Genomic DNA, 13,779 nt, shown 5'->3' with positions numbered 1-13,779 from the left:
GCCTCTGAGAGGAAATGCACTTCCAGTAGGAGGTACCAGGAGTGGGGGACCCACCCAGGCGGCGGCAGAAGCATGGTTGCCCGTGGCCCAGGCCCAGCTGGCAGAACCGTTGTCTGTGGCCTGGCTGAGTCAGCTGGCACCCCACTGTGGAGAGCCGTGTTTGGCCAAGAAGTTAGCACTAGTCTGTGCCCATAGAATACGGCGATTGTTGCCAATGCTGGGCCTTCTGGAAGCATGCTGTGGCAAACAGTGTGTGTGCGCGCACGCACACATGCAGTAGAGAGGGGAGAGGGAGGCACCGAGGCAGGGCTGGAGGGGGGTTCCTTTAAACCGGAGGGGATCTCTTCCCTGGAAACCCGCATCTAATGGTCTAGCCTAGAGGGGGCGCTCAAGAGGGCTGTGAGCAGATCAAAGTTGTACTCCTGGGAAGTTTGCTGTCTTTGGTCTTCACACAGTGGTGAGCTCAAGGGCCCCTGGACATGGGTGATTGATTCTTCACCCCTGAATCAGAGTGTCTGCGGCACTCAGGAGCCAGATGTCATTAGTTGGGTCCAAGGAAAAGCCTCAGAGATGCCGGTAGCAGGCCAGCAACAACTCCTCCACAGCCAATGGGAAGGAGAAACGTAGATTTCACAGGAGCCACTGAAAACAGCCTGAGTTTCAGAGGCCTGGTGACTCCTGCCTGGGCCAGGAGTGGGGTTGGGCAGCTTTGACACTGCAGGCTGCACCGTAGAGGAAGACAACAGGGCTCGGAGGCAGTGGTCGGAAGGCTGCCCCAGCGGCCGCAGCTGCAGGTGATAAAATGGCTGTCCAGTGGGAGAGGGCCAGGCCGTAACTGCTGCTTTGTGCAGGGTCTCCTTCGCTTGTTAATGTGTTTGAGTGAATTGACTGCAACAGATGGGCCTTTCGGCTCCAGGCACCTTGGTTTCTGGGCCAGACCAGGGTGACTCCCACCCTGATGACTGCCGCCCCACTAGCAGAGCAAGCTGCCCTAGAAGGAGCCTGAGAAGAGGCCCAGGCACACCCCTTGGGGAGGCAGATAGCCAGGGAGAGTGCTGTGGACTGGGTACAAAGCTGGGTTCACATCCCCCCACCCAAATCTCCATGATCTGGAGCAAATCCTGCTTCTGGGGACCACAGTTTCCTTATATGTAAAATGAGAGGGTTCAATTAGAATTAATCTGGAAATTTCTTCCAAGTTCTGTATTACATCCATGACTGTGTCTTTTGAGCTTCCAACAGATAACGAGCCACCCTCAGTGACCAAAAAGAGAAGAGAAGCCCCTCTAGCAATTCTATCCAAACAGTTATGTATAAACCATACCAAGGACCCCCAAGACCAAGTGCTTCTCCCCTTTCCTTGTCTAAGCCACACTGAACTAAACTAGTTGGTTTTGCTTCTCCTCCTCCCCACCCCCTGTTGCTCTGGAAAGATTGGTGAGATTTCAGAGTTCTGATGCCCCTTCTGGCTTCCCTTTAGCTGTGTGTGCACACGCACACATGTGTGTATGGAAAATACACACACGTTTCTTTGCCAAAAATAAAGCCAAACTATTGTAAATAAAATTCTCTGGCTAATTAAATTGACTGTGGATGGTTTCTGAGATATCATTCTGTGATAAATTCTCCAGGGGGCAATCTAGGTAGGCTAGAGGAGGACTAATTTGGAAGTCTGATAAGCAGAGGCTTATAAACAATTCCATTCTTCATCAGTGAGGAAGAAAAGCTTGTTTTCTTGTTTCCTAGGCCATGAAACAGAAAGAAATTGATTTCGCCGTTATTTTTAATATCCTTTGTACTTTAGAGATCCCTGTCAACCCATTTTCCAATCCCCTCCCCACAGCTCCAGCTCTAAAGGGGTAGAGAGAGCAAAGTTCACCAGGTTAAGGGACTAGACTAAGGCCACAGAGCCAATTTAGCATTTGTCCCCTAACTCCTGGGCAAGTGCTCTTTCCCTCTTCTGCCCTTGAGAAACTGGTCCCATAGTGCCAGCAGCTCCGTCACTTCCTGTTTGGACAGTGGGCAGCCTTGTCTCTCCTTGAGCCTTCTGAGCCCTGCGGAGAATGCTGGTCTGCCTCCACAGTGGGGTGTCCAGTAGGGTCTGCCAGCATCTGGCCGATTAACACAGATGTAGAACTCTTCATGGAAGAGGAGTCTTCATCTCAGGGTGAGGCCTAGCTCTCAGGGAAGGGCAGATGTGACTGTTCACAGTGGCGTGGAGGCTGCCATCTGTCAGGCAGGATGGGGTTGGGGCAGGGGCATAAGCGGCGGAAGCTCTGACACGTCGTGCGTGCACCCAGAGCACCTTCTCCCTGCCCCAGCTGGACACACCAGTGAATGAACTGCCTAGTGACACAGAGGACAAGTCTTGTCAAGACCTCACCCAGAGAGCTGCCCTCCTTCCCCCACTAGTTCTTTTCAAGGCTGCAAACTGACCTTGGTTTTCCCAAATGGATTGTTGGATCTGTTCTTGATGTGTATATACAAAGAATTTACTGTGGGAAAAGGGTTTGGTCTGCCCCAAAGTGCAATTTGAGTGTTTTTCCTTCTGTTGTGTGCTTATCTATCCATCTCAGGCAAGGAAACGTCCATGACATATATTGCTTTGCCTTTTGGTGGAGGCAGTTTCTCATATATTCTTTGTATCTTGAAGTAAATGGTCTGTGCCATGGACATTCTTCCTGATAGACTAAAATATGTTGGCTTTGTCAGATGAAATAGGCTTTGGGGCTTCATTTTCAAACTTTATCCCCAAATGAAAGTCTAAAATGCAAATCTTTGTCTCACAATTAGCCTTTGTCTGAGGCTAGGTCTTTTTCTCTCCCCAGGTGTTCCAACTACTATTACTTTTTTTATTATACTTTTTTCTTTTTTTCCACTTGTAATAGTCATTTAATACTCTATATCTGTTCAGTTATCCATGATAACAGAAGGGATCCTAGTTTTTGGAAGACATGATTAATTTGAAGAGCCCAATTTTGTCATTAAATTCAGCCCCTTTGGCGTCAAATCTTTTTTTTTTTTTTTTAATTTTTAAGATTTTATTTATTTGAGAGAGAAAGAGAGCATGAGCTGGGGAGAGGGGCAGAGGGAGAGGAAGGGGAGAAGCAGATCCCTCACTGTGCCGGGATCCCAGGATGGGGCTCAATCCCAGGACCCCGAGATCATGACCTGAGCCACCCAGGTGCCCTCCTCCCCCACCCCACCCCCCCGCACTCTTTTATTGATACTTTGATACTTTCAGCGCTTGGTAAAACGGAGTTGATAGTTTTGCCTTCTTTGTTCCAGGTGAACTAATATTTAGTACCTCAGGGTTGGTGCCAAAAAGTCTAAAGGAAGGCTTTGGTTACACTTAGACTTGTGGTGAAGCTAGTGCTGTGGTTTGACAATAGAGGACAGCCATGTACTCCCTAGGCCTGCTGGGTTATTGTAGCTTTCCTAGCACACTATCCTAGGCCCTTGAGTTGTGCCTTTCCCCATCAACTTTTTGCCACCGCTCCTAGAGACACTAGCCAGGTCTATTGATCAGCAGCAGTCAAAGCAGAAAAAAACCCAGTGGTTCACCTCCTCCTAACTCCTTGGCCAACTTCTCTGTACAGGGTTGGTTTTTGTTTGTTTTAAGACTTAAGATCTTAAGATTTAAGATTTTATTTAATTGACAGAGATCACAAGTAGGTGGTGGGGGGGCAGGCTCCCACTGAGCAGATAGCCCAATGCAGGGCTCGATCCCAAGACCCTGGAATCATGACCTGAGCCGAACGAAGGCAGAGGCTTTAACCCACTGAGCCACCCAGGCGCCCCTGAACAGAGTTTTTAAGCAAGGAGACAACACAGCCCTAATCTTCATTTGATTACTAGCCATAGGAGAACACAGTGTTTAACATTGACCTTCACCTAAAGCAATTAGTCTGAGCTAGAGTATCATGAAGAGTGAGGAGTTTAAAGGGAACCTCTCAGGTTGTGGTACAGCCAGTGCTCCCACGCATGGCTGCTAGGAGTATAAATGGGCATGAGCACTTTGGAAATGTACTTGGAAGGATTTACTACAGCTAAACACAGGCTGACTCTGATACCCAGCGACTCTACTGCTGGGCGTATACGCAACAGAAGTGAATGCTGCGTTCACTGAAAAACGTCTCAGGAGTCTTCAGAGCAGTACTGTTTGTTAGAGCCCAAACTGGAAAGAACCCCAGTGTCCCTCAGCGGTGGATGGACAAACGGTGGCACAGTCCTGTAGGGAATTGTGCACGCAATAAAGAGGAATGAACTGCTGCTCTCACAGACCTAATGTTGAACAAAAGAAGCCAGACACAAGAGAGGAGATCCGCCATGGTTACAAGTACACAAAGTTGAAAAAAATCACCTGTGGTGATACAGGTCAGGAAAAGGGCTGTCGCCTAGGAGGGAAGAGGTGGGAGATGCATTTTGATTGGGTGGGGGCATGAGAATTTCTTGCAGCACTGGAGACCTGGTGTATTTTGATCTGAGGAGTGGTTATGGTTATAGGGGTGTCCGCAGAAGCCAGCAAGCTGTGACCTTCAGCTTCGTGCTCTGTAGCAGGTATCTGTCAGACCTGCTCCGTGGGAAATCAGAGGCAGAAGGCTTCAAGACACCTGTCAGCGCAAACTGGGGTATTGGGCCTCTTGCCTCTGCTCTGCTCATGGAGCAGTCGACTACACTCCACTGCACTGCACGCTGCCTGACGCGACTGCCCAGTTTCCTAGTGTGAGGTATTTTGTACGTAAACAGGAGGAAAATTACCAGTCATTTCTCTGCCTGTTCCTGGGCAGCAAGACCAGAGCAGGGCAAGAATTAATATGCAGAGGAATGGACAGGAAGCCTGTCTGTGCGCATTCCCTGCTTCACATGGGTCTTAACTCTTCCAGGCTCTCCACTCAGCTGCCCAGCTCTCTTGACAGACAGTGGAAATGATTAATGATCTTTTTTAAAGCCAAGAAAAAGCAGCGAGGGTCGTTGGCAGGGCCATGTCCTGGGTCCTGGGCCCTCACCCCTGATCAGTGGGCAGGAAGGCAGCTGTGTGACTCTGTCTGGGGTCCGTGCCCCCAGTTGCGTCTGGTCTCATTGGAATGGGCCTATTCTCTGCGGTGGGGAGGAAGTCACCCTCCCTCCCACACTCCTGCCATCTCCCATCTTTGCCTCCATTGCCCAAGGAGGCCATCTACTCCGTCTGCCTTCACCCCTGCCCTAGCTCTGTCTCTGCAGTCTGAGCGGCAGGAAGGAGAGCAAAGTGCCAGGGAGCAGGATTTTTTTTTGTTTGGCTTCATCTGGCTGGAAACTTCTGATGACAGCTTTGGCCTTGCAAGTGCCAGTGCCCTGCGGCATTCCCACCACCCAAGGGTTAAAGTCCCAGGAGCCCCATAGCTTCGCTATGAGGGTCCCTGGCCCTCATAAAAGCCTTTTCTACACTGTCCCTCAGGCTGCCTCAGGCTCCCTGGCTGAAATCTGATAAGGGCGCTCTTTGTTGGAACTGTCAGTCTCTTTTATTGAGGAGGGAACTAGAGACCAGTGGCATTTCTTGGGGTACAGATAAGGCCCTGGATTCCTGTCAGAAGGAGCATGATTAATTACCCTCTATCCTAGCTCCCGCTTTGATAGCAGTGACTGACAGTACGCAGGCGGCCGCCATCAGGTGCTCACACACTGCCCCACACCCCACGCACGATGGGGGGCAGAAACTCAGCCTCCTGCTGCGCCAACACCAGTGACCCACAGAGCGTGTTCTGCAGTGGCTGCTTGCCTCCTTCCTGGTTCTTCGCAGGTGGCTTTTGCATTTATTGGGGACAGAAAACTGTCACCTCTCAGATGAAGAGCCTCCTTAGAGGAAGATGCAGTCGAGCCCAGAGAGTAGGCCAGAGACACTCTTCTTCCCTCAGGGTTGGGGAAAGAGGCCTACTGTGGCCACACAGCGGCCTTCCTAGGATAAGTTTCTAAACTGTCCATTTCAAGATCACTTGGCAACATTATTCCATAATTCAGGCAAGCTCCTAAAACCAAGTCCCCCTCCCTTCAGTAATAATCATGACTATCAGTTTTTGTTTTAAGTTTTTATTCATAGACTCATGGGACTGAAAGTCATCTAGTCCAAATTCCTCATTTCACAGATGGGGAAACTGAGAGCTGAATGTGTCGATCCCTCATCCCTAACCCCCTGTATGATATATTGGTTCCCTTTCTTGTTCAGAAGGTAAACTCAGCTTTTAAAAGTCCTCCTCTGCCTGCCCCCACCCCTTTCATAGCTGAGTCTCCTTGGGACAAAGGAGATGGGTGCCAGGTCCGTTAGGCACAGAGCAGACTATAGACAGACTGGCCTGAGGATCCAGCCTCTTTCTTGGTTGTCAGAATTGAAGCCAGGGCAAGTTTTGTATCTGGATTTTCTGGGTAATGTGAGAAAACCATACCATCATCTTGAGTTAGCACTCAGAACAGTCTCGACTTTGTTTCTGACATCCCCCCGGGGGCCTCCTGCCCTGGGAGCTATTTTTAGAAGTTCTGCAGAGGGCCAGGTTCTGGGAAGAACACGCCCAGTCTCCTTATCCACTGATCTCTGAACCAGGGTGCCTGGCTGGACCACAGAGCGGGACTGTGGGGGCCACCACCTGGTGCCATGTACCCCAGACCTGTGCTTTCTCCCCAGAGGGGCTGGGAAGAAGTCACTGTTGGTTAGATTTATAGCTTTGACTTAAAATGCCACTTTCTGAAACCTTCCTTGTCTTCTCAGCCCCCCTACCTGCCTGTTTCCCCCTCCTGAAGCAGTTCTCAGCCTCATGCAGTCACATTCTATGACTATAAAAAGGGGCATTTTTTTTTTCATGAAATTTCTACAGCTAAAACATTATGATCTTTCAGAGAAGCCACCTCAGATAACTAGACAGTCCAGTGATTACTCAGAGTAAATGTATAATTCCTCTCTAGGGACTTGCCTCCAGAGGCAGTGTAAGCCACACCTGAGAACCTCTCACAACTCATCTTCAAATAAAATCCGTATAAACAGCCTGGTCACTTCCTGTTCTCCTGACTTCCTTCCAAGAATGACCATTTCTAAACGTAAAATACACCCTTTATGTTTGAAGGTTTACCACCATTGGAGATTCTAATGAAAATAACGCCAACTCAGAAGGCCATTTGCAAATGGATCTCCAAAACCGCAGTGTAGCTGGTTCTCCAAGGTGATTGTTCTGGAGAAAGCGGTCGGCTGGGCAAGCCCCTGCCTGGTGCTTACACACGCAGCCGCACCCATCCGGGTCTGGCACAGACCCGGCCGCATTCCGCTCTTTAACCCCTGCTTTCCTCTTCTCTTCCACCCCACTGAGTGCAGTCGTAGATTCTTTACCTTCTCGAGGACCCCCAGCTCTCCATCCATTCTGCTGCTGCTGGTCCACTTTGCGTGGGACTTGGCCACAAAGAGTTTACGCACACTGGGCCTCTGTACCCCCAGGCTCTTTACTAAGGGTCGTGACCCTAATGAACCTGCTGGGACCTGAGAGGAGAAGGGGACTTCTGCTCAGGGCTGTCAGCCTCAGACACGTGATGCTGGGGACAGGTCTGGTGGGCACACTGCCAGCACAACAGACATGCAACTGAGGGTCCCCGTTGGGTAACCCATAGCTGGTTGTTTTGACTTTGAGAAACACCTTCTTTTTCCATGTGCACGGCAGTTTAATCTATTAAACACTCTAATACTTAAGGAGTGGTGAAGGAGAAGCAGTCTCTGTCTGCCTTCACAGAGGTTGCAGTCCTCCTGGAATGCCTGGTGAAGGTATGTGAGACAGAGACTAATCACCTGATGAGCTCGTAGGGCTTGTAGTAAGAAGTCTGAGAGAAGAAATCCCTCCAAACTGGGGTAGTTAGAAGATTCTTCTTGAAGGCCAGTGTGGAGAGGATTTGAGCAGAGGCAGGTCACATGAGGCTTGATGAGGGAGAGCACAAAGCAGAGAGTGGAGTAGAAATGAGCCTGGTTTGGGGAGGGTCGTGAGGAGACCGAGCTAGAGAGTGAGAGAGCGCGTCATCAGGATGCTTGAAACACTTCAAAGGCAGTCATTCAAGGGGTGTGTGGGACCCGGGTGATGAGACTGGGTAGGCGTCAGGGTCTGTGGGTGTGGAGCAGGAGAGTGAGTGTTGTCGTGGCTGCAGTGCGCACGTAGAGTACGTGGGTAAGAGGCCGCCATGGGCGGAAAGGAGGGGATGGCTTTGGGGATAACGGTGGGCTCAGGGTGAACGTTCTGACTTGGAAGTGAACAGGTCACCCTGAAGATGTCCTAGAAGTTTCTGGAAATGGGAAGGGACCTTGAGAGTGGTCTTCCAGAGTCTCCAGGTGGTGCCATGAGGATGTGACCTGGCCTGGGCCGTGAGTGTGCTCGGGCAGACGGGCCTCCCACAGGAGGCAGACCTTAGCCCTGTCCTGCCAGGAGACCAGCTCTGCCACACCAGGCTCTCGTGTTTATGTCAGGAATTCATTTTATCGTCCAGAGCAGCACAGGGAAGAGAAGTTAACCAACACAAGCTGTGTGTCCTGGCCATGTACTCACAGTATCTCCTAGTTTACCTGTACCTTTGGGTCTAACACTGTGACCCCTTTGTGTTTGAGCCTCTGAGGACCAGCTGACCAAGACAGAGTTCTGGAGGACCTGCTGCTCCCTCCTCACACTTAGAAAAGAGGTCAGGTGCTGCCACAGAGGTCCGTTCCCCCTCCCCCCCACCCCCCGCCGTGTTCCTGCTGCTTGCTCTTCTTGGGACCCTTTGCTCCTTGCTCCGTTCCCTCACGTGAATTACCCTGTGAAAGAGCTGTACTAAGCCCGCATTTCAGGGCTGGGAAGAAAATACCATTCCATGACCAGAAAGAAAGAAGCAGGAGGAGCTGAGACAAACAGCACTTCTTGAAAATCAAGCTGGCTTACCGGCCTCCAGTTAGTCAGTGAGGCCTCAGCAAGACCAGGGCGGTGGGAGGGGGCCGAGGCCCAGAGGAGCAGCCTGTGTGCAGTACAAGGAGTTTGTCATCAAAAGGCAACAAGTCTCAAACCTTGCCCCGGCCGGTGACCCTTCCCTGTGGAATTCTCCCCTCTGACCTCTGGATCATTAATCCTGAGGCTGCCAAATGACAGTCATCCATCACGCCTCCTGCCGAGCATCCCAGTGGCCTGTGAAAGGGCCCCGGGCCCGCCCTCCCTGCCGTCCCCTGGTGCTCATTAGTGGGCCTTCCTGCCTGGTGCCAGGCTTCCTAATCAAGTCCCCGGCTCCTCTCACTTCCCTTCGGGGGCCAGTGGCGGAAGCCACTCTGACCCTCCCTCTTTCAGAGGCCAGGGAGGGATGGAGCGGTTAGTGGGGAGAGAGTCGTTCAGTGGCTTTTCATCCCCTGGAGACATGGTGTCCAGCAGCTCCTTTGACTCGGTGGAGACAAGGGAGAGAAAACATTTCTCTGTCCTGCTACAGGAGAGGAGGAAGCAGGCGGTATGCAAATGAAAACACTGTTACACTGTGTACACTGTTAAAAGGGCGCCAGAGCTGTGCATGTGGGGGGGTGCGGTGGAAGGTGGGGGGTACGGCGCAGAGCAGCATCTTCTGAAGGCCCCAGAGGAGTGTGAGTTACCACATCATTAGGAAAGAATCTGGACTCATCCTGCTAGTAAAAAAAAAAAACCCAAAAAACAGCAAAACCCCACAACAACTCAACTTTGAAGCCATCTAGTGCAGCCCCGTTATTTACAGATGGGAAGACAGAGCCAGAGAGGCTCACAAAGCCTGTGAGTTGGACCTGTGTTTCTGCTCATCCCAAGGAGAACTGGCAGCTAGTCTGATAGCTTCCAGCTTTGGGAATTTGAGTCCGATTAAAGCAGATTCATGACCATATTTCCAACTCCGCAAAAGCTGGGCACATGCATATGTCTTCTTTCTCTGCTTGATGACACGACACTTTTTTTCTCTATTTGGACAATCCCAGGGACCCCCATCAACCGAATCCCCATCATGGCCAAGCAGATCCTGGACCTGTATATGCTGTATAAGCTGGTGACAGAGAAGGGGGGCCTGGTGGAGATCATCAACAAGAAGATCTGGCGGGAGATCACCAAAGGCCTGAACCTGCCCACATCAATCACCAGCGCCGCCTTTACCCTGAGGACCCAGTGAGTGGCTGGGGCCCTAGGGAAAGGAAGCTGATCTGGGAGAAAGGGGATGTTTTAACCTAGAGGAGAGGAAGGAAGGAAATTCCACTGTACAGAGGGCAAGATGGGAGGAATTCTCAACGTAGCCAGGAGCTTTCTGAGACGAATCCCTTTCTAGACCTGGGAGATCATGAGAGCCACCATTTCCCAAGTGTCTCCCTAGGCTACTTTGCTATTTTATTTCTTTCAGACCTCACCATCAACCCTGTGAGATAGGTGTTATCTCATTTTTCAGGAAACAGAAACAGAGTCTCAGAGTTTAAAAGGTTTGATCAAGGCCATACCAACTAGTAGTGGTAGAACTGAGATTCCCCCGTGGGCTTCTGGCCCTGTAGCCACTCTTTCCAGGACATTGTTTCTGATGAGACACCTCAGCCCTAAGCCTAGCCCCTCCTACCCAACACTCCGCCTGCCCAGCAACAGAGGACCTGGGATTTGGACCTATTTTCATCATCATCTGAGTTAATTTTGGGGGTCATAGGAGCAAGGGAACCAAGAGTAGCATCAGAGAGTGAGGGCCGAGGGGAATCCATTCACTGCATCATACTGGGTGTTGCTCTCTGGAGACTAAGGAATGAGCATCAGTGAGGCAGTACGCTAGAAAGAAGGGCTCCTTCTCTCAAGGTTCTTGGATAGAGAAGTGCTTCTTACGATATGTGATGCAAAGAAGGACAGGAAACATTGCTCCTACCTGACCTGGTTGACTCAGAATGGTGAGGGCATCTAGCAGCCAGGAAGACATTGCAAAAACGTGTCTAAACAGCACCTAAAATGGTGCCCAAACAAACAGAAAACGGGAGTGAAGATGTCCTTTCTTTCTTTTAAAGAACAGTTTCCTCCAGTTGGAGCAGAGTTTTGGTACAGTGTTGAGTAGCAGCTGGAAGGGCCTGGGACAGGGCATCCGGCCACCCTGGACCTTCTCTTCTGCCAAGTGACCCTGTGTCCCAGAGGCCTGTCCCACAGAGCCATAAACTTAAACTGGGTGGCCTCTGGTACCATTCTGGATTATTCTCCTCCCTTCCTTCCTTCCCTCCAGGTACATGAAGTATCTCTATGCCTATGAGTGTGAGAAGAAAGCTTTGAGCTCCCCGGCGGAGCTCCAGGCAGCCATTGACGGCAACCGGAGGGAGGGCCGGCGGCCTAGCTACAGCTCCTCCCTCCTTGGCTACTCGCCCGCTGCCACCGCCGCCGCCACTGCTGGGGCCCCTGCCCTTCTCTCCCCACCCAAGATCCGCTTCCCTATCCTCGGGCTGGGTTCTAGTAGTGGTGCCAACGCCAGCAGCCCTCGGATATCCCCAGCAGCCACTCTCAGGAAAGGTCTGCAGGGCCCAGGGGGGAGGAGGGTGGGCAGGGCGGGAGTGGCAGAGCCCACTGTCAGGTGGGGAAGAGGGTTGTGAATTTGTGAATCTGGTGCCTTTGCCAGGTGATGGAGTCCCGGTGACGACAGTGCCCGTGCCAAATCGCCTGGCTGTGCCCGTGAGCTTGGCAGGCCAGCAGGCCGGTACCCGGACGGCCACGCTGGAGCAGCTGCGGGAGCGGCTGGAGTCAGGGGAACCCCCCGAGAAGAAGGCACCCCGGCTGTCAGAGGAGGAGCAGCGCCTGGTGCAGCAGGCCTTCCAGCGCAGCCTGTTCACCATGGCACGGCAGTTGCCCATGAAGATCAGGATCAACGGCAGGGGTGAGCGCTGGGCCCCAGGCAGGGCCTCCCCCGTTCTGGGTGCCGACATGGGCTCCCCTGAGGGGCCCGTTTACCTCCCAGAACCATCTTAGGGCCAGAAAGCCACATGGGGCTTCTGTGGCCACTGGGACCTCAGCTCACCAAGCTGACCAGAAATTGCCTCGGGCAGCACCCTGTTCTCCGGCCAAAAAAGGAGTTCTAGGAGGAGGAGGGGCCAGAGGCCCTCAGGGACAGCTGCTGTGCTTCTCTTCCTCACTAGCCTTTTGATCTGTCCAAATGAAAGGGCTTAGCCTTCCCCTGCAGTGCCTCCCCGGATGTAGATCTGGGCTGTGGGCAGAAGGCAGCATCTCCACAAGGAGGCCAAGTGCCTCAGGCCAGGTTGCCTGTGATCCTCCAAACCATGGGGAAAGAGGAAATACAAGTTTGGCAGCATCGTTGACATCCTTCCCTTCCCCTCCTCATTTTTCAAGTGCCCTGCCTTCTCCTCTCCAGAATCACACACTCCATGCCCCTTGTTCCTCCTTTCTCCCCCCAACCCCATGCACATTTTCTTTGCTATTCTTGCCCTTGATTCTATCGCAGAACAAACTTGAGCAAGCACGTGATGGGAAGAAGTCAGGTGTGGAGGGAGCTGTGCGTATTTGCTGGCACTCCCTGACCCCTGTCCCCAGCTGAGGTGCAGAAGGGCGCTGGCAGCAACAGCTCCGCTCTGTTCCCTCCCCTCTCAGGGCTGGTGCCTCTGGTGCTGCAGCAGTCAGACACGAAAAATAGCTCATTTGGAAGAATTCTTGGCTGCATGGTGTAAGGGCAGAGTCTGGGGTGAGCCAGGCAGAGGCCCTGGGTGCCAGCACCTGCAGCTTTGTACAGATGGTCAGGTTGAAATGCGTTATAGGTGCCAGCCCCACACTGGGTAGGCAGACCCACTCCTTGAGGACCCAGCCCACTTAAGGAGAGGAGGAGGAGGAAAGGCAGGTTCTCCAAGGTAGTGACTAGGTCTTCCTCATCTCCGTTTCCCCAGCCTGATGGGTGGTGGGTGCTTAGTTAGGGTGACCAAATCACGTTGAAAGTGTTAGTGTACAGCTGGGAGCTGGGTCAGTGTCTTACTGCCTGCGATCCCTTTCCTTGGACCCCAGAGGAGTAGGGGAGTAAGTGGCTCAGCCAAGAACGGAGAAAGCAAGTGATAGGCCATTGGCAAGCTTGGGTTCTCTTGCCAGATCTGACCCTCAGGAGAAGGTTGTAAGGATGCTTTCTGAATGTGGGAGGCCTCGGCCAGCGTGGCCGAGGAACAGCGGGCTCTGAGTGTGGTTGAAGCAGCCCCTGTGTATAGCCCCTGTCCAATGCGGAGAGGACACCGCAGTGCTAGGAGGCCTGACCAGGCCTGCTGTCTCCCTTGCCCCCAGCAGAAGACAGATCGGAGGCCTCGGCTGCAGCACTGAACCTGGCCACAGGCAGCATCGGGAGCATCAACATGTCTGTGGACATCGATGGCACCACCTACGCAGGTAAGGCTCTCGGAGCTGTCATGGGGGCCACGGAATGGTGGCCCTGGCTGGCCCTGCTTATCACGCTCCCATCTGAACCCTTTTAGGGCTAGCTTTCTTAAATGTAGTCTCAAGGGTTAAATGGTTTTTCCAGCCTAGGAGAAGCTGAGGGTTGCTAATGGGATGACAGGTTCTCCCCCAACCAGCTTTGACAGAACCATAGAAACCCTCCGTCTGACCCTTTTGACCAATGGCTGGCTCGTTAATTGCAACTGTCCTTGAGTGTGAAGCTCTGTAATTTACTCCGTCCCCTTTCCCCAAATATCATGTCCTGAGCCACCTCCGCCACTGCTGTCAGGGTCCTGTGACACACCGCTCTCCTCCAACTAGCTCTAGCCCGCTCTCCCTGAACACCGCCTGTTGTTCCCTTTGTTCACAACTG

The 13,779-nt window shown here is 52.3% G+C and overlaps 1 protein-coding gene across 2 annotated transcripts in view; it reads left to right on the top strand.

The window, feature by feature from the left end:
- Positions 1-13,779, top strand: part of ARID3B (AT-rich interaction domain 3B) — a 72,630-nt gene that overhangs the window by 54,737 nt on the left and 4,114 nt on the right. For both annotated transcript variants that reach the window (XM_059371837.1, XM_059371838.1), the window contains 4 exons: positions 9,956-10,139; positions 11,215-11,495; positions 11,602-11,856; positions 13,260-13,358. In XM_059371837.1, the coding sequence (XP_059227820.1) occupies positions 9,956-10,139; positions 11,215-11,495; positions 11,602-11,856; positions 13,260-13,358 (819 nt within the window). The remainder of the gene's footprint in view (positions 1-9,955; positions 10,140-11,214; positions 11,496-11,601; positions 11,857-13,259; positions 13,359-13,779) is intronic.

Source organism: Mustela nigripes, chromosome 13 (genome assembly GCF_022355385.1).
Source record: "Mustela nigripes isolate SB6536 chromosome 13, MUSNIG.SB6536, whole genome shotgun sequence".
Lineage (NCBI taxonomy): Eukaryota > Metazoa > Chordata > Mammalia > Carnivora > Mustelidae > Mustela > Mustela nigripes.
Note: the sequence above shows the minus strand (reverse complement) of the source record. Positions and strands in the feature narration are given on the sequence as shown.